General features: G+C 51.4%; 3 protein-coding genes across 3 annotated transcripts in view; 2 read left to right on the plus strand and 1 right to left on the minus strand.

Annotated features, from left to right (window-relative positions):
* Positions 1–531, plus strand: part of nit1 (nitrilase 1) — a 14398-nt gene extending 13867 nt beyond the window's left edge. The window contains exon 6 of the mRNA XM_055654671.1: positions 1–531. This exon is cut by the window's left edge and continues 198 nt beyond it. The gene's annotated coding sequence lies outside the window, so the exon portion shown is untranslated.
* pfdn2 (prefoldin subunit 2) overlaps positions 1–16945 on the minus strand; it is a 48389-nt gene that overhangs the window by 16773 nt on the left and 14671 nt on the right. The window lies entirely within an intron of this gene.
* Positions 3782–16945, plus strand: part of nectin4a (nectin cell adhesion molecule 4a) — a 32438-nt gene continuing 19274 nt past the window's right edge. The window contains 2 exon segments of the mRNA XM_055654667.1: positions 3782–5361; positions 5777–5866. Of these exon segments, the coding sequence (XP_055510642.1) occupies positions 4821–5361; positions 5777–5866 (631 nt within the window). The 5' untranslated portion in view covers positions 3782–4820.

A 16945-nucleotide genomic window follows, 5' to 3' on the forward strand; every position in this document is an offset into this window, starting at 1 on the left:
CCAGGCAACATTCTATTAAATCTCCTCCGTACTCTCTATTTTGTTAACATCTTTCCTATAATTTGGCGACCAGAATTGTACACCATATTTAATATATATATATACTCTAATGAAGACATATCATTATTTATACGAAACAAAACACCTTTGTTTCCATTGCTTTCTCGCCTTGAAGACACATAGCATTTTAACATGCACAAATCAAATATGCAAAATAATGTTTATTGTTGCCTACTTACAACCAATGGTTCAGCTGCACCATTGGCCCCATGGTCCATGGTAAATCCGGCACTAGAAAACACTCTGTAGTGCCCCCTTCCCTTGATGCCCGAAGCACGAGCTTATTTTGCTTAATGGTTCATCCAGGGCTGGCTCTCCCTGCCACAGCAAACTCCCAACGCTGCTCCCTGAATCACAACATGGATCCTCACCACGGTGTCTTACTGACGGAACATGCGGGAGCAGGAGGTGACTTTGAGCCCGTTCTTTGTGATCGGGGCTGACCAGTCAGACGCACCCCGTTCCTGCTTTATTCCCATATTCCCGGATTCCCTAAACCCGAAGATCCACATTTAACTTGTTCCTAAACATATGTAATATAGAAACATAGAATATAGGTGCAGGAGTAGGCCATTCGGCCCTTCGAGCCTGCACCGCCATTCAATATTATCATGGCTGATCATCCAACTCAGTATCCTGTGCCTGCCTTCTCTCCATACCCCCTGATCCCTTTAGCCACAAGGGCCACATTTGGTTTTCCACCGCCTCCTGTGCGAGAGAAAACCGGGGTTCAACACAGGCTGGGAAAATTCAATTCAATTCAATTCAATTCAATTCAACTTTATTGTCATTGCACAAATACGAGTATAGGTACAACGAAATGCAGTTTAGCGTCTGGTCATAGTGCAAGATAGTAGAAGTAAAAATAAAAAATACAAAATAAAAATACAAATAAAAATAAAAATACTGGTTAACAATGTGTGGGTTGTGGATGAATTAAACTGGTACATAGGCAAATAAATGTATACAAATGGGAGAGTCTAAAGATAGCTAGCGACGGGACTCAGAGTTCAGCAGTGTAATGGTGTTATTGAAAAAGCTGTTCCTCAGCCTGCTTGTGCGAGACCTGAGGCTCCTGTACCGCCTCCCTGATGGGAGGAGGGCAAACAGTCCATGGTTAGAGTGGGAGGGGTCCTTGATGATTTTCCCGGCCCGTCTCAGACACCGTTTTCGGTGGAGGGCATCCATGGCAGGGAGCGGGGCACCGATGATGTGCTGAGCGGTTTTCACCACCCGTTGCAGTGCCTTCCTGTCAGCTGCGGTGCAGCTGCTGTACCATACCGTGAAGCAGGTGGTCAGGATGCTTTCGATGGTACAGCGGTAAAAGTTGGACAGGATCTGGGAGGTGAACTTTCTCAAGCCTCCTCAGAAAGTAAAGGCGCTGCTGCGCCTTTTTGATCAATTTGGTGGTATTGAGGGACCAGGACAGATACTCTGAGATGTGTACCCCGAGGAATTTGTAGTTGGAGACGCACTCCACCTCAGTCCCGTTTATGTGGATGGGGGTATGTCTGCCACCTCTGGTCTTCCTGAAGTCAACAATGATTTCCTTCGTCTTCTTGGAGTTGAGGACGAGGTTATTGTTGGCACACCAGGCTGCCAGGTTCTGGACATCCTCCCTATAGGCTGATTCGTTGTTGTCGCTGATCAGTCCTACCACCGTGGCGTCATCGGCAAATTTTATGATGGCGTTGGAGCCATACTTAGGGACGCAGTCATGGGTGAAGAGGGAGTAGAGAGGGCTGAGCACACAGCCCTGTGGCACACCGGTGTTCAGTGTTAGAGTGGAGGAGGTGAGGTTGTTGATCCTAACAGACTGTGGTCTGTTGGTGAGGAAATCCAGTGTCCAATTGCAGAGGGAGGCGGTGATGCCAAGTCCGCTGAGTTTGGTGATCAAGCTGGCGGGGGTCCAGTGTGGGGGGGGGGGGAGCTGGCTTTGAGGTGAGCCAAGAACAGCCGCTCAAAGCACTTTGCGATGACGGGGGTGAGTGCCAGTGGGCGGAGAAAATGCTCATTGTCTTGGTCTTAAATAGCTTTTCCTTCATCCTCAGTGACCCATGGTTTCCCAATCCCGCAATCGGGAATGTTTCTCCCGCATCTATCTCCTCTGACCCCGTCAGAATTTGGATGATTTCTAAAAGATTCCTCTATCTACCTAACCCCAGTGAACATAATCCAAATTGTCCCCACCTCGCTCGTCTTTACATCCTCAGAAGGCTAAGGACATTATGTGTTTCCCAAATGACTCTTAACGATAACAATTTCTAAACTAAACTAAGTTGCGCCATAGAAAACATCCTGTCGGGATGCATTGTAGCTTGGTTGGCAACTTTCAGCTCAAGGCTGCAAAACATTGCAGAGAGATGTGGACGCAGCCTAGCCCAGCGCACAAACTAGACTTCCCACACCACCCCCGCCACTGACTCACTCCATCGTCACTTCACACTGCCTCAGGGAAACACAATGAAGGACCACTCACAACCCAGTTACTCTCTCCTCTCAACCGTCGGGCTTGAGAGAATGTACCCCAAGATTCACCAACAGCTTCTTCCCCGCTGTTATCAGGCGGTTGAATTGACCTCTGATGCGCTTTGGATGAATTTCTTGATCTTCCAATCTACTTTGTTACAGCCCTTGCACATTTTGCCCTTGCACTTCCCCTGTAGCTGTAACACGATATTCTGCATTGTTTTGATTTTCTCTTTGTATTGGATGTATTATGATTATACTTACGTATTGTGTGTATTATACTCATGGATGGTATGATTTGCCTTGATAGCAATAATTAACGAATACGCCAGTCCTGCTATATGTATATCGGTCGTCACAATGGCCAACCTTGTTTAACTCCTTCCACCAGAGTGAGAGTATCGTTCACCTGTAGGGAAACAGAGATTAAACCTGATACTCCAGGTGTGGTATCACTAAACCCCGGGCAATCCCAATACACGACTGCTCCTACAGCCGAGCCCTCCGCCAGCATACTGCTTGCCTTTGTAACTGGCCACTGGCCCTAAAGGCTTCCTGTCAGTGACTGGTGTACAAAGGGACCCAGCTTTCCCTCACCTCCTCACCTCCCCCCCTCCCAGTCCATCCCGGGTAAATAACCACGTACCTCCCCTCACCCAGTCTACCCCAGATAAATAATTATATATCAGAAGGAACTGCAAATGCTGGTTTAAACCGAAGATAGACACAAAAAGCGGGAGTAACTCAGCGGGACAAAGTAGATTTCAGTCTGAAGAAGGGTCTCGACCCGAAACGTCATTCCTTCGCTCCAGAGATGCTGCCTGTCCCGCTAAGTTACTCCAAATAAGTATGTCTGTTTCCCAGTCAATGCACGGTCAATCAGTCCCCCCCCCCCCCCCCCCCCCCCCCCCCCCCGCCATCCCGGGTAAATAATTAACTGCATCAGTCTATCCCGGGTAAATAACTATCTGTACACCTCCCCCATGGTAAATAACGGTGTGGAAAGGAACTGCAGATGCTGGTTTAAACCGCAGATAGACACAAAATGCTGGAGTAACTCAGCGGGTCAGGCGTCATCTCCGGGGAAAACCCTTTTTGGGTCAAGACCCGACCCGACCCGACCCCCCCCCCCCCCCTTCATGAGTCTCGACTGGAACTTGGATGGGACACAGAAAAGAGGAGATATCAGGGGCAAACGCAGGCAGGTGGGACTAGTGTAGATGTGACATGTTGGTCGGTGTGGGGGCAAGTTGGGTCTGTTTCCACTCTGTATGACTATAATGTGATAAATTAGATGGGGAGTGAAATGTGGAACCAGAGGGACCAGAGAGGGAGAGTGAAAATTTGGGGCCCTGATTAGAGAGGGGTGGGGAATGAGCAGATGGAGGAGCTAGAGCAAGGGAAGGAACTGGGCGTGGAGGAAGAAAGATAGAGAAAATCAGATAATGGGAGAGTTAAAGAGGGCGAGTTAAAGTTAAAATCGAGAAAGTTAAAAAGGGAGGACAAAGCTGGGTAGATGAGAAGCGGCAGAGCTTACCTGGGATTGGAGAGTTCGCTGTGGTTACTATTGGCCGGTGGGCTCCCATGCGCAGAGGGAGGTACTGTGCTTGCATGTGGCGACCAGCTGAGCCTATGCACGTGTCCCCGCCATCCCACTGCTCACAGCCCGGGTAAGACCCCGCTCAGCTCCGGGGAGCAGCACAGTGGCACGGCGGATGAGTTGCTGCCTCACAGCGCCAGATATCCCGGTTCGATCGTGGCTTTTCTCCGGGTGCTCCGGTTTCCCCCACACAAACCAAAGATTTACAGATTTGTAGGTTGATTGGTTTCGGTAAACATTGGCCCTAATGTGTAGGATAGTGCTAGCGTACGGGGTGATCGTTGGTCGGCACGTACAAGGTGGGCCGAATGGCCAGCTTCCACGCTGTATCTGTCAAGATTCCGGAGGACGTAGGGGAAGGGAAGGCCATGAAGCCCACGCCTCCGTCATCCAGAAATGACCGTCACACACACATAGAGACAGACCCTTCGGCCCACCACCCTTTACTCGCCCACATTGATCCCATTCTCCGGCTCTGGGTCCGCAGCCTCCTTGGCCTTTCCATGCACTGGGCCGAGTGAGGGTCTCTGCCTCCTCGCCAGACCCAGACTCTCTCCGGGGGAGAAAGTCCCTCTCACACCCCCTCCCTTCTGATGAACTCCCTCCCCCTGGTGTTAGCCCCTCTGCCGGCTTGACAAATCCATCGGATACACAATGCTGCAAACTGGACGAAGTACTAGAGGCCCGGGGGATGAGGGGAAGGGTCAGTCGGCATCCGTGGATGGCACGGACAGGCAACGTCTTTGCCCGATCCCGCCACAGACGCTGCCCGACCTGGCACTTGGCCTTTACGTCCGCCTCGATGGCTGCTTCCCGGGACCTGCCTGGACCGTCCCACCACCGCCCCATCTCAGCGTGGTCGAGGAAGGGTGGTGCCGGCGGGCCAGCCGTGCAAGCTCCGGCATCGGCCGCGGCACAGGAGGACAGACGGCCGAGCGGCGGGGGCGCTGGGCCGGGAAGGGTTAAAAGGCACCTGCCGCGGCAGGTGAAGCTCCGCCCCGGTCCCGCCCAGCGCCCCGGGTCGGTGGAACAGGTTGGGCGAGTGGAGTGCCTGCTCGGGGTGAGAGGGAGGGCGGAGCCGACACTCCGACCGGGAACCGGCCGCACAACTCGGCGACGACGACTCGCAGATTCCCCGCCGGGCGCTCCGGACCATTCAGCCGGTCCCCCTCCGGCAGAGGCAGCAACAGCAACTCCCCCCATCGCCAGAGCGACTAACCGGGACTCCCGTGGTACACCTCCTCCCTCCCCTGCCCTTCGCTGTCTCTTTCTGTCCCTTTACCTCCCTCCCTCCCTCTGTCTGTTTCACGGCCCCCCTTTTAATGCTCTCTGTTTCTCTTCTTAACTTAACCTCACTTTCTCTCTCCCCACTTTCTCTCACTGTAACTTCCCCTCTTTCAAATTTCCCTCTAACTCTTTTATCTTAACCCTTTCGCCTCTTTAGCTCTCTCCCCCTCTTGTGCTTCCCCCCCCCCCCTCACTCTCCCGCCCTCTCTTCCGCTTCGAAACTCCCCCCCCCCCCCCTATCTTTCTTTTTGCCTGTCCCCCTCTCCCGCTGCCCCCCCTCCCCCTGCCCCACTTCCTCTCTGTCCCACACAGGGGCAAATCCTGGAGTGCCGGTCCTGACAGCCTACTATTATACCACAGTGGGAACAGCCGAGTTCCTGACCCGCCTGCTGGATATGGAGAATCAGCTGCCACCCCTCTTGCTCATCCTGATCCTCCTCGTCCCCTTAGGTAAGGACCAAGAAGCCAGCTCACAGCACAAGGGTCTTGGCGGGGGAGGGGGTCGGGGGGGGGGGGGGGGTCTGGAGACGAGAGGGTTGGAGGTGGGATACGGAGGGGGGGGGGGGGGGGACTGGCAGAGGTGAAACAAGAGGGAGTGAAGAGAGGGAGGAGAGACCTAGAAAAACAAAGTAATTGTGAGCAGTCTTGGCCTGTGACGTGCATGGTGCATGTTGGATCTTGCACCTCGATGAGCTGAACATGGCTCACCATCCACCTGCTCCAGCTCAGTAGGGAGAGATGCTGAGTAATCAGGGGATGTCTACTCCGTCAGACACATAGTGAAGCCTCCTCTAGACTGTCCCCGCACACATCCCCAAGGCACGGGTCACTCAGGCACAGTGAAGACCCCTCCATGGCATGGTGGCGCAGCAGTAGAGTTGCTGCTTCACAACGCCAGGGACCTGGGTTCGATCCTGACCTTGGGTTCTGTCTGTGTGGAGTTTGCACGTTCTCCCTATGACCACGTGGATTTTCCTCCGGGTGCTCCAGTTTCCCCCCACATTGCAAAGATGTACAGGTTTGTAGATCAATTGGCGTTACTTGTCGCTAGTGTGTCCAGAGTGGATGAGATAGTGAAATAGCATGGACTCGTGTGTACGAGTGATCGATGGTCGGTGTGGATTTGTTGGGCCAAAGGGCCTGTTGCCATGCGATATCTAGTTTAAACTAAACCACGTTTCCTCGACTCTGTCCTGTCACACACACACGCCTCTTCCAAAGTCCCAGACACTCCCAGGTTGTTTATTCACTGGAGTTGTGGGAGGAGTGTAGTTTATCAGTGAGTACTAATCTGTTTTCAGTTTGCGAGGAGCTATTGTTATTCCTACTCCCCTGTATGTGTTTTGCTTTCAGCAATTTGTGTTTTAGTGGAAATTAATATCATAATTATAATTATGTAGAGACCAAGCCCCAATGAAACAGGAGCCTCAAGTTTATACTGAAATCAACACAAACTGCAATAGCAAACAAAACTACTGTTCCAAATTTATACCCCCCCCCACCCCCCAACCCGACTAGACACCACCTCCTCGGTCTAAACCCCCTCCCCGTTCCTATCCTCCCCATCCCTGTTCCTACCCCATCCAAACTTGTTCAGACTTTCCCCCCCCCCCCTCCCCCCCCATCCCTCCCCCCCCCTCTCCGTCACCCCCCCCCCCTCTCTCGTCCCCCCCCCCCTCTCCGTCACCCCCCCCCCCTCCGTCACCCCCCCCCTCTCCGTCACCCCCCCCCCTCTCTCTCACCCCCCCTCTCCATCACCCCCCCTCTCCGCACCCCCCCCCCGTCACCCCCCCTCTCCGTCACCCCACCCCCCCCCTCCATCACCAAGCCACCCCCCCTCCATCACCCCCCCTCTCTCCATCACCCCCCCCTCCCATCACCCCCCCCCCGTCCACCCCCCCCCTCTCCGTCACCCCCCTCTCCGTCACCCCCCCCTCTGTCACCCCACCCCCCTCCGTCACCCCCCCCCGTCCCCCCACCCCCCCCTCTCCGTCACCCCCCCCCTCTCCCGTCACCCCCCCACCCCCCCCCGTCACCCCCCCCCCGTCACCCCCCCCCCCTCACCCACCCCCCCCTCCGTCCCCCACCCTCCCCCCTCTCACCCCCCCCCCTCTCTCACGTCACCCCCCCCTCTCCGTCACCCCCCTCCGTCACCCCCCTCCCGTCACCCCCCTCTCACACCCCCCCCCCTTCTCCCCCCCCCCCCCCCTGGAAGAGGTCTCCAAGAGTATTGTGGAGGACGGTCCAGCAGATGTTGTCTACATGGACGTTAGCAAGGCCTTTGATAAGATACCGCAATGGTAGGTCATTAGGTCATGTGATAGTAGAATCTGGCCATTCGCCCATCAAGTCTACTCCCCACCATTCATCAGCATGGCTGGCCTATCTAGCCCCCCTTTTCCCCCCCCCCCCCCCCCCCCCATAATTTCTGTAACCGGTACTAATCAAGAATTTGTCCATCTCCGCCTTAAAAATATCCACTGACCTGGCCTCCACAGCCTTCTGTGGCAAAGAATTCCACAGATTCACCACCCTCTGACTAAATACATTTTTCCTCATCTCCTTCCTAAAAGAACATTCTTTAATTCTGAGGCTATGACCTCTAGTCCTAGACTCTCCCATTAGTGGAAACATCCTCTCCACATCCACTCTATCTAAGCCTTTCGCCATTCTGTATGTTTCAATGAGGTCCCCCCTCATTTTTCTAAACTCCAGCGAGTACAGGCCCAGTCCTGACAACCGCTCATCATAGGTTAGCCTACTCATTCCTGGCATCATTCTTGTAGACTGGAATGGTTGGCTTGTCTGGAAGGTGAGATCACATGGGATCCAGGGTGATGTTATAAACAGGTTACACAAAAAAGCTGGAGAAACTCAGCGGGTGCAGCCACAAAAAAGCTGGAGAAACTCAGCGGGTGCAGCCACAAAAAAGCTGGAGAAACTATAAACAGTTGGATACAGAGTTGGCCAGAGGGTGGTGGTGTGGGGTTGTTATTGAGCCTGGACCTGGTGATCAGTAGTGGGTACCAGGGTCGCTGAGAGTAGCCTGTGGTTAATTGTATGCAATAACATTTTGGACGTCAATGTTGTTTTAATAAGGTTAAGAACTTTGCAGATTACACCAAATGGGTGGTACTGTGGACAATGGGGAAGGTTGTCACAAGTCACAACAGAATCCAGATGAACTGAGAAAAGTGGGCCAAGGAATGACAGATAGAATTTAACTTAGACGACTGAGAGATGTTGCATTTTAGGACGTCAAACCAGGGCAGAAAAACAAAAGGCAGGGCTATGCATGGGGAATGTTGTCGAACAGAGAGACCTAGGCAAATTTCTGAAAGTGGCCACACAGGTGGGGAGGGTGGAGTGTGCAGGAGCGGGACGGGACATGTCGGGGTTGGCAGAGCGCCCGGCACCTGCCCCACATCCAAACCTCCGAGAGTTTCCCACAGTGTCAGCGAATCGTAGCTCAGCAAAGGTATCCCACATAGTGGGGTGCAATGGCACTCCCTCCCCCTGTTCCCTGACCGCCGCTCCCCCGGCCCCGCGATCCCTCGCTGCCCCTCTTCCTGCCCCACGATCTCTCACGCCCCCCCCCCCCCCCCCGTCCCGTCCCGCGCCCCCTCACCGCCCCCCCCCCCCCCCCCCCCCCCTGTCCCGGGAGCTTGCCCACTGCCACTTCCCCGCCTCCTCTTCCCTCTCCGCGGCATTCCCTCGCCATCCCTCCCCTTCCCATCATGTCAAGCATTGGGTACCGGCTGTTGTTCACCAAGTCGTGTGTGATTTTTTTTCATTTGCAAACAGCTTTGGGTTTCACCGTGACCTTGGAGATATTTGTGAAATGCTTTGTAGAGATTTCTCGACGTTCTAGTTAGACCGCTTCATCCACTCTGTTTCTCAAGCTGGGTTCCAGCGAGAGGTAGGGAGAGAGAGAGAGAGAGAGAGGGATGGGTGGATAAAAGGATCAGTAAGGGGGCAGAAGAGACAAGATGCTGGAATGTGGAGCAAGCAACAGTGTTGGTCGAACTCAGTGGGTCAGCCAGTGTGTGTGAGAGGGAGACCGAGAGATTGACAAATGAAACTAGAACCTGTTTGGGTTCAATGTGGGAGAGTTGGGATTGCGAGGGGAGATGTGGGGCGTTGTGTAAACGGGGAGAGTGGGCAGCGCTGGGTGGGGGTGGGGGTGGGGGGGGGGGGATGTGCGGTCCCCAAAACTCAGAACACAGATTAGCACGGGGATACAAGTCACTCCCAGGGCAGGAGGGTGCGCTGGTCTTTATTACAGAGGAAGAGAGGCAATAGTGAGTCAAGTCAAGTTTATTTGTCACATACACTTACGAGATGTGCAGTGAAATGAAAGTGGCAATGCTCGCGGACTTTTGTGCAAAAGACAAACAACCAAACAACCAAACAAACTATAAACACAATCATAACACACATATTCTTTTACATAGTAAATAATGGAAGGAAAAATGTTCAGTAGAGTTAGTCCCTGGTGAGATAGACGTTTACAGTCCGAATGGCCTCTGGGAAGAAACTCCTTCTCAACCTCTCCGTTCTCACCGCATGGCAACGGAGGCGTTTGCCTGACCGTAGCGGCTGGAACAGTCCGTTGCAGCGGTGGAAGGGGTCTCTCATGATTTTGTTTGCTCTGGAGTTGCACCTCCTGTTGTATAGTTCCTGCAGGGGGGAAGTGAAGTTCCCATATTGCGTTCCGCCGAACGCACTACTCTCTGCAGAGCCTTCTTGTCCTTGGCAGAGCAATTCCCAAACCAGATGGTAATGTTCCCGACAAGATGCTTTCCACCACCGCTGCGTAGAAGCACTGGAGGATCCTCGGAGACACTCTGAATTTCCTCAATTGCCTGAGGTGGTAAAGGCGCTGCCTTGCCTTACTCACGAGTGCTGAGGCGTGTGATGCCCATGTCATATCCTCGGAGATGTGGACTCCCAGATATTTAAAACAGTCCACCCTATCCACAGGATCCCCATTTATCCTCAATGGAGTGTACGTCCTCAGATGATGTGCCCTCCTAAAGTCCATGATCAGCTCCTTCGTTTTTTTGATGTTCAAGAGGAGGCTGTTATCCTGGCACCAGAGTGCTAGACCAGCCATCTCCTCCCGGTAGGCCTTCTCATCGGTGTCTGAGATCAGGCCCACCACCACAGTGTCATCAGCAAATTTAATTATTGAGTTGGAACTGAACCTAACCACATATAACCATATAACATATAACAATTACTGCACGGAAACAGGCCATCTCGACCCTTCTAGTCCGTGCCGAACACATAATCTCCCCTAGTCCCATATACCTGCGCTCAGACCATAACCCTCCATTCCCTTCCCATCCATATAACTATCCAATTTATTTTTAAATGATAAAAATGAACCTGCCCCCACCACCTTCACTGGAACCTCATTCCACACAGCTACCACTCTCTGAGTAAAGAAGTTTCCCCTCATGTTACCCCTAAACTTCAGTCCCTTAATTCTCATGTCATGTCCCCTTGTTTGAATCTTCCCTACTCTCAGTGGGAAAAGCTTTTCCACGTCAACTCTGTCTATCCCTTTCATCATTTTAAAAACCTCTATCAAGTCCCCCCTTAACCTTCTGCGCTCCAAAGAATAAAGCCCTAACTTGTTCAACCTTTCTCTGTAACTTAGTTGCTGAAACCCAGGCAATATTCTAGTAAATCTCCTCTGTACTCTCTCTATTTTTGTTGACATCCTTCCTATAATTAGGCGAACTAAATTGTACACCATACTCCAGAATTGGCCTCACCAATGCCTTGCACAATTTTAACATTACATCCCAACTTCTATACTCAATGCTCTGATTTATAAAGGTCAGCACACCAAAAATCTTTATTTACCACCTTATCTACATGAGATTCCACTTTTCAGGGAACTGTGCACAGTTATTCCCAGATCCCTCTGTTCACCTACATTCTTCAATTCCCTACCATTTACCATGTACGTCCTATTTTGATTTGTCCTGCCAAGATGTAGCACCTCACACTTATCAGCATTAAACTCCATCTGCCATCTTTCAGCCCACTCGTCCAACTGGCATAAATCTCTCTGTAGACTTTGAAACTCTACTTCATTACCCGCAACCCCACCTATCTTAGTATCATCTGCATACTTACTAATCCAATTTACCACACCATCATCCAGATCATTGATGTACATGACAAACAACAGTGGACCCAACACAGATCCCTGTGGCACCCCACTCGTCACTGGCCTCCAACCTGACAAACAACCATCCACCATTACTCTCTGGCATCTCCCATTCAGCCACTGTTGAATCCATCTTGCTACTCCACCATTAATACCCAACCATTGAACCTTCTTAACCAACCTTCCATGAGGAACCTTGTTAAAGGCCTTACTGAAGTCCATATACACAACATCCACTGCTTTACCCTCATCAATTTCCCGAGTAACATCTTCAAAAAATTCAAGAAGATTAGTTAAACATGACCTTCCAGGCACAAATCCATGTTGACTGTTCCTAATCAGACCCTGTTTATCCAGATGCTTATATATATTATCTCTAAGTATTCTTTCCATTAATTTGCCCACCACTGACGTCAAACTAACAGGTCTATAATTGCTAGGTTTACTCTTAGACCCCTTTTTAAACAATGGAACAACATGCGCAGTACGCCAATCTTCCGGCACTATTCCCGTTTCTAATGACATTTGAAATATTTCTGCCATAGCCCCTGCTATTTCTACACTAACTTCCCTCAATGTCCTAGGGAATATCCTGTCCGGACCTGGAGACTTATCCACTTTTATATTTCTCAAAAGTGTCAGTACTTCCTCTTCTTTGATCCTCATAGTTTCCATAGCTACTCTACTTGTTTCCCTTACCTCACATAATTCAATATCCTTCTCCTTGGTGAATACCGAAGAAAAGAAACTGTTCAATATCTCCCCCATCTCTTTTGGCTCTGCAGATAGTTGTCCACTCTGACTCTCTAATGGACCAATTTTATCCCTCGTTATTCTTTTGCTATTAATATAGCGGTAGAAACCTTTCGGATTTACTTTTACCTTACTTGCCAAAGCAACCTCATATCTTCTTTTAGCTTTTCTAATTTCTTTCTTAAGATTCTTTTTACATTTTTTATACTCCTCAAGCACCTCATTTACTCCATGCTGCCTATAATTATTGTAGATCTTCCTCTTTTTCCGAACCAAGTGTCCAATTTCCCTTGAAAACCATGGCTCTTTATAATTTTTACGATTTCCTTTCAACCGAACAGGGACATAAAGATTCTGTACTCTTAAAATTTCACCTTTAAATGTATTCCATTTCTCTTCCACATCTTTCCCATAAAACAAACTGTCCCAATTTACTCCTTTTAAATCCTTTCGCATCTCCTCAAAGTTAGCCTTTCTCCAATCAAAAATCTCAACCCTAGGTCCAGTTTTGTCCCTCTCCATAATTATATTGAAACTAATGGTATTGTGATCACTGGACCCGAACTGTTCCCCAACGCATACCTCTGCCACCTGACCCATCTCATTTCCTAACAGGAGGTCCAGTACCGCCCCTTCTCTAGTAGGTACGGGGAGTACAATAGGGGGCTGAGGACGCAACCTGGGGCGATCCTGTGCTCGGGGTAAGGGACTTCGATGTATTCCCTCCCATCTAGACTACCTGGGGCCTGGCGGTGAGAAAGTCCAGGACCCAGGCACACAGGGATGTGTTGAGCCCCAATTCCATTAGCTTCCCGGCCAGTCTGGTAGGTACTATCGTGTTGAAGGCTGAACTGTAGTCTATGAACAGCATCCTCACGTAGGCCCCCTTCTGGCTGTCCAGATGGGAGAGAGCGGTGTGCAAGACCTGAGAGACCGCATCGTCCGTGGGTCTGTTCGGACGGTATGCGAACTGCAACGGGTCCATGATCCGAGGGAGGAAGGCGCAGATGTGTTTCTTCACCAGCCTCTGTCATTGTCCGTACAAGGGGACAGGGTGTTGGTGAGACCACACCTGGGGTACGGTGTACACTGCTGCTCTCCTTCTCGCAGGGTGAGGGTCCACGCATTGGGAGCAGCAGAGAACGCTGACCGGGTCGACCCCTGGTCAAGCCGGGGTGGGCTGGGGCTCACTGGAGATGAGAACGAGGGGCATCTCGTCAAATCCCGGGATCATGAGGGGGCCTCGATCGGGAAGATGCTGAGAGGATGTGTGTGTATGCGTGTGTGTGTGTGTGTCCCCGGGTGGAGGTATTGTGACTGGGGTGGGGTCTGGGAATAGGAAGCTGAGGACAAGGTCAGGCAGTGAATGGGCAGCAGGTATGAGGGGCCTCTACACTCTGCGGTCTCACACTCCCAGGGCGCAGGCCAGACACAGGGTGAAGTTGCCCCATCACACACTCGCAAGGAAAAGCTTTGGCCGGGGAGTTTGTGGGTTTCGGACAGCTCTCCTGCTCATGTTAGAACTTCAGCGTGAAGTAGATAGCTGAGGGGACGGCTGACTCAGTGGTGTAATGGGTAGTGCTGATGTCTCGCAGTGCCAGAGACCAGGAGTTGATCCCTGCCTCGGGTGTTGGCTGTGTGGAGTTTGCATGTTCTCCCTGTGACGGTGTGGGCATCTCTGGGGTGCTCCAGCTTCCTCCCATGTCCCATTGATCGCCGTAAAGACCCCAGTGTGTGGGTGTAGGGCAGGCCTTGGGGTGTTGATGGGAGTGAGGGCGAATACATGGTATCAGAGATAGTAACATTAGTGGGCATGCGTTGTTGAAGGTCGGTGCAGTCATAATGGGCTAAAGATCCTGTTTCTGCAGCTCAATAAATCTATAGGTTTAGGACGGGAGGTGGGAGAGAGGGCATAGAAGAGTGAAACAACAACGGTGAGGGAGATAGAAAGATGCATAGAGAGAGAGAGAGAGAGAGAGAGAGAGAGAGAGAGAGAAGATAGAGGGAGGGGGAATGAGAGAGAAAGAGAGAGCGAGAGGGAGGTGCAGACAGACAGACAGGAACAAAGAGAGAGAGAGAGAGAGAGAGAGAGAGAAGCAGACAGAGAGAGGAGTAGAGAGAGAGAGAGGGGCAGGCAGACAGAGAGAGGCTCCCACACTGAGAGCTGACATCACTTTGCCTGCGGTGGATGTGGAATGGGGTGTGTCAGCGATTTAGTGACACACAGGTTTCCTTCAGGTCTTTGTTCCTTTGTGTTAGTCAGGATGAGGTGGGCTGCAAATGAACCCACCACGAAGTCATTCCCCAATTACCAGTCCCACAAACTCACCTCAAATCCATTTTAAGAACACACAGACAGTTGAGATAATCCAATCACAGATCTCAACACAGACCATAAACATCACTGCTGTGTGTGTGGGAAAACACATTGGCAGGGTAAAACAGCCGAGGCAGCAGAAACACACTCCCTCTGCACTGTTCTATCACGCACTACCAGGGCACAGGTCAGACACAGAGTGAAGCTCCCTCGGCACTGTTCCATCACACACTCCCAGAATACGAGTTAGTCTGAAGGGGCTGCTCCTCAAGTTTTGGCCGCATGCTAGTCCCACACTCTCATCACCTACTATGGAGGGGAGGGGGTCGGTCAGTTGGGTGACATGAGGAGGGGGGGGGGGGGGGGGGGGGGGGGGGGGGGGGGGGAGAGGGGAGATGTCCCTGTCTGTTCACTCGTGGGGGAGTGGCCAAGATGGTCATTCAAGGACCCAGTCAGTGGGCGGCAGGGGTTCAGCCCGAGTTGAATGTCTGCCCCTCTTCCGGACGAGCTTCCGTGCCCGCAAGTCCTTGGAAAGAGAACACGCAATATCCACGGGGTCTCTTCGGTGAACGCTACTTGCCGCTGGGGTTGAGTGCGTTGAGGATAAGGACGGCAACGCTGTACTTTGATGATTGCTTGTTACATACAAACATAGAAAATAGGTGCAGGAGTAGGCCATTCGGTCCTTCGAGCCTGCACCGCCATTCAATATGATCATGGCTGATCATCCAACTCAGTATCCTGTACCTGCCTTCTCTCCATACCCCCTGATTCCTTTAGCCACAAGGGCGACATCTAACTCCCTCTTAAATATAGCCAATGAACTGGCCTCAACTACCACCTTTGGCAGAAAATTCCAGAGATTCACCACTCTCTGTGTGAAAAATGTTTTTCTCATCTCGGTCCTAAAAGATTTCCCCCTTATCCTTAAACTGTGATTCCCTTGTTCTGGACTTCCCCAACATCGGGAACAATCTTCCTGCATCTAGCCTGTTCAACCCCTTAAGAATTTTGTACGTTTGTTTACAAACTGCTTATTGACACTATTGATATTCCCAGGGCTTTCATACAGTGATTATGTAAACTGATTTACAGCAGCAACAGCAGTAAGATTTTGATTCATAAAGTATTGATAACCTGGTGACACTGGCGCAGCAGTAGAGCCTTACAGTGCCAGAGATCCGGGTTCGATCCTGATTACGGGTGCTTGTCTGTATGGAGGCTGCATTTTCTCCATGTGACCTGCGTGGATTTCCCCCGAGATCTTCGGGTTTCTCCCACACACCACAGACGTACAGGTTTGTAGGTTAATTGGCTTGATGTAAATCTAAAGATGCAAGAAGATTGTTCCCGATGTTGGGGAAGTCCAGGACAAGGGGTTACAGCTTAAGGATAAAGGGGAAATCCTTTAAAACCGAGATGAGAAGAACTTTTTTCACGCAGAGAGTGGTGAATCTCTGGAACTCTCTGCCACAGAGGGTAGTTGAGGCCAGTTCATTGGCTATATTTAAGAAGGAGTTAGATGTGGCCCTTGTGGCTGAGGGGATCAGGGGGTATGGAGAGAAGGCAGGTACGGGATACTGAGTTGGATGATCAGCCGTGATCATATTGAATGGCGGTGCAGGCTCGAAGGGCCGAATGGCCTACTCCTGCACCTAATTTCTATGGTTCTATGTTTCTATGTTTCTAAAAACATGTACATAGTGTAAGTGTAGGGTAGTGTTAATGTGCGGGGGTCGCTGGTCAGTGCGGACTCGGAGGGCCGAAGGGCCTGGTTCCGCGTTGTATCTCCAAACGAAACCTTTGAGCCATGCGGCATTTCAGCCCCGATGCTCGTGATACCCCGTCACCTAGTACGGGGTGGGGGGAAGGGTGGTTGCTGGGGAAGGATTTTCCCCGTTGTTTGCTCCTGGGCCTGGCGAGGATGGACATTCATGGGTCCGGGCAGCGTGCTGTCAAGGGTCCTGTCTGAGTCTGCCTGCCCCTCTTCCAGGCTTATCTCAGTGCCTGCGAGTCCCTGAAGATGGAGAACACAGTGGCCATGGGAACTCTAGATGCCTTCCCTGAACACTACTTGCTGCGGAAAGCCAAGCTTGTAGTGAATGAGAATGAGGATGTTGTAATTTGATAATTGATTGATCGATGCTTTCCAACTACTAATTGGCAGTATTGATCCTTCCAGTACTTTGTAGCTGTGATTACGAAATAAAGTTTCCCTGTTAAGGAAACAAAATGACAGGTTTGGAGGGTTTAAGAAGGAACTGCAGATGCTGGA

The sequence above is a fragment of the Leucoraja erinacea genome, chromosome 24 (genome assembly GCF_028641065.1).
Source record: "Leucoraja erinacea ecotype New England chromosome 24, Leri_hhj_1, whole genome shotgun sequence".
Taxonomy (NCBI): Eukaryota; Metazoa; Chordata; class Chondrichthyes; order Rajiformes; family Rajidae; genus Leucoraja; species Leucoraja erinaceus.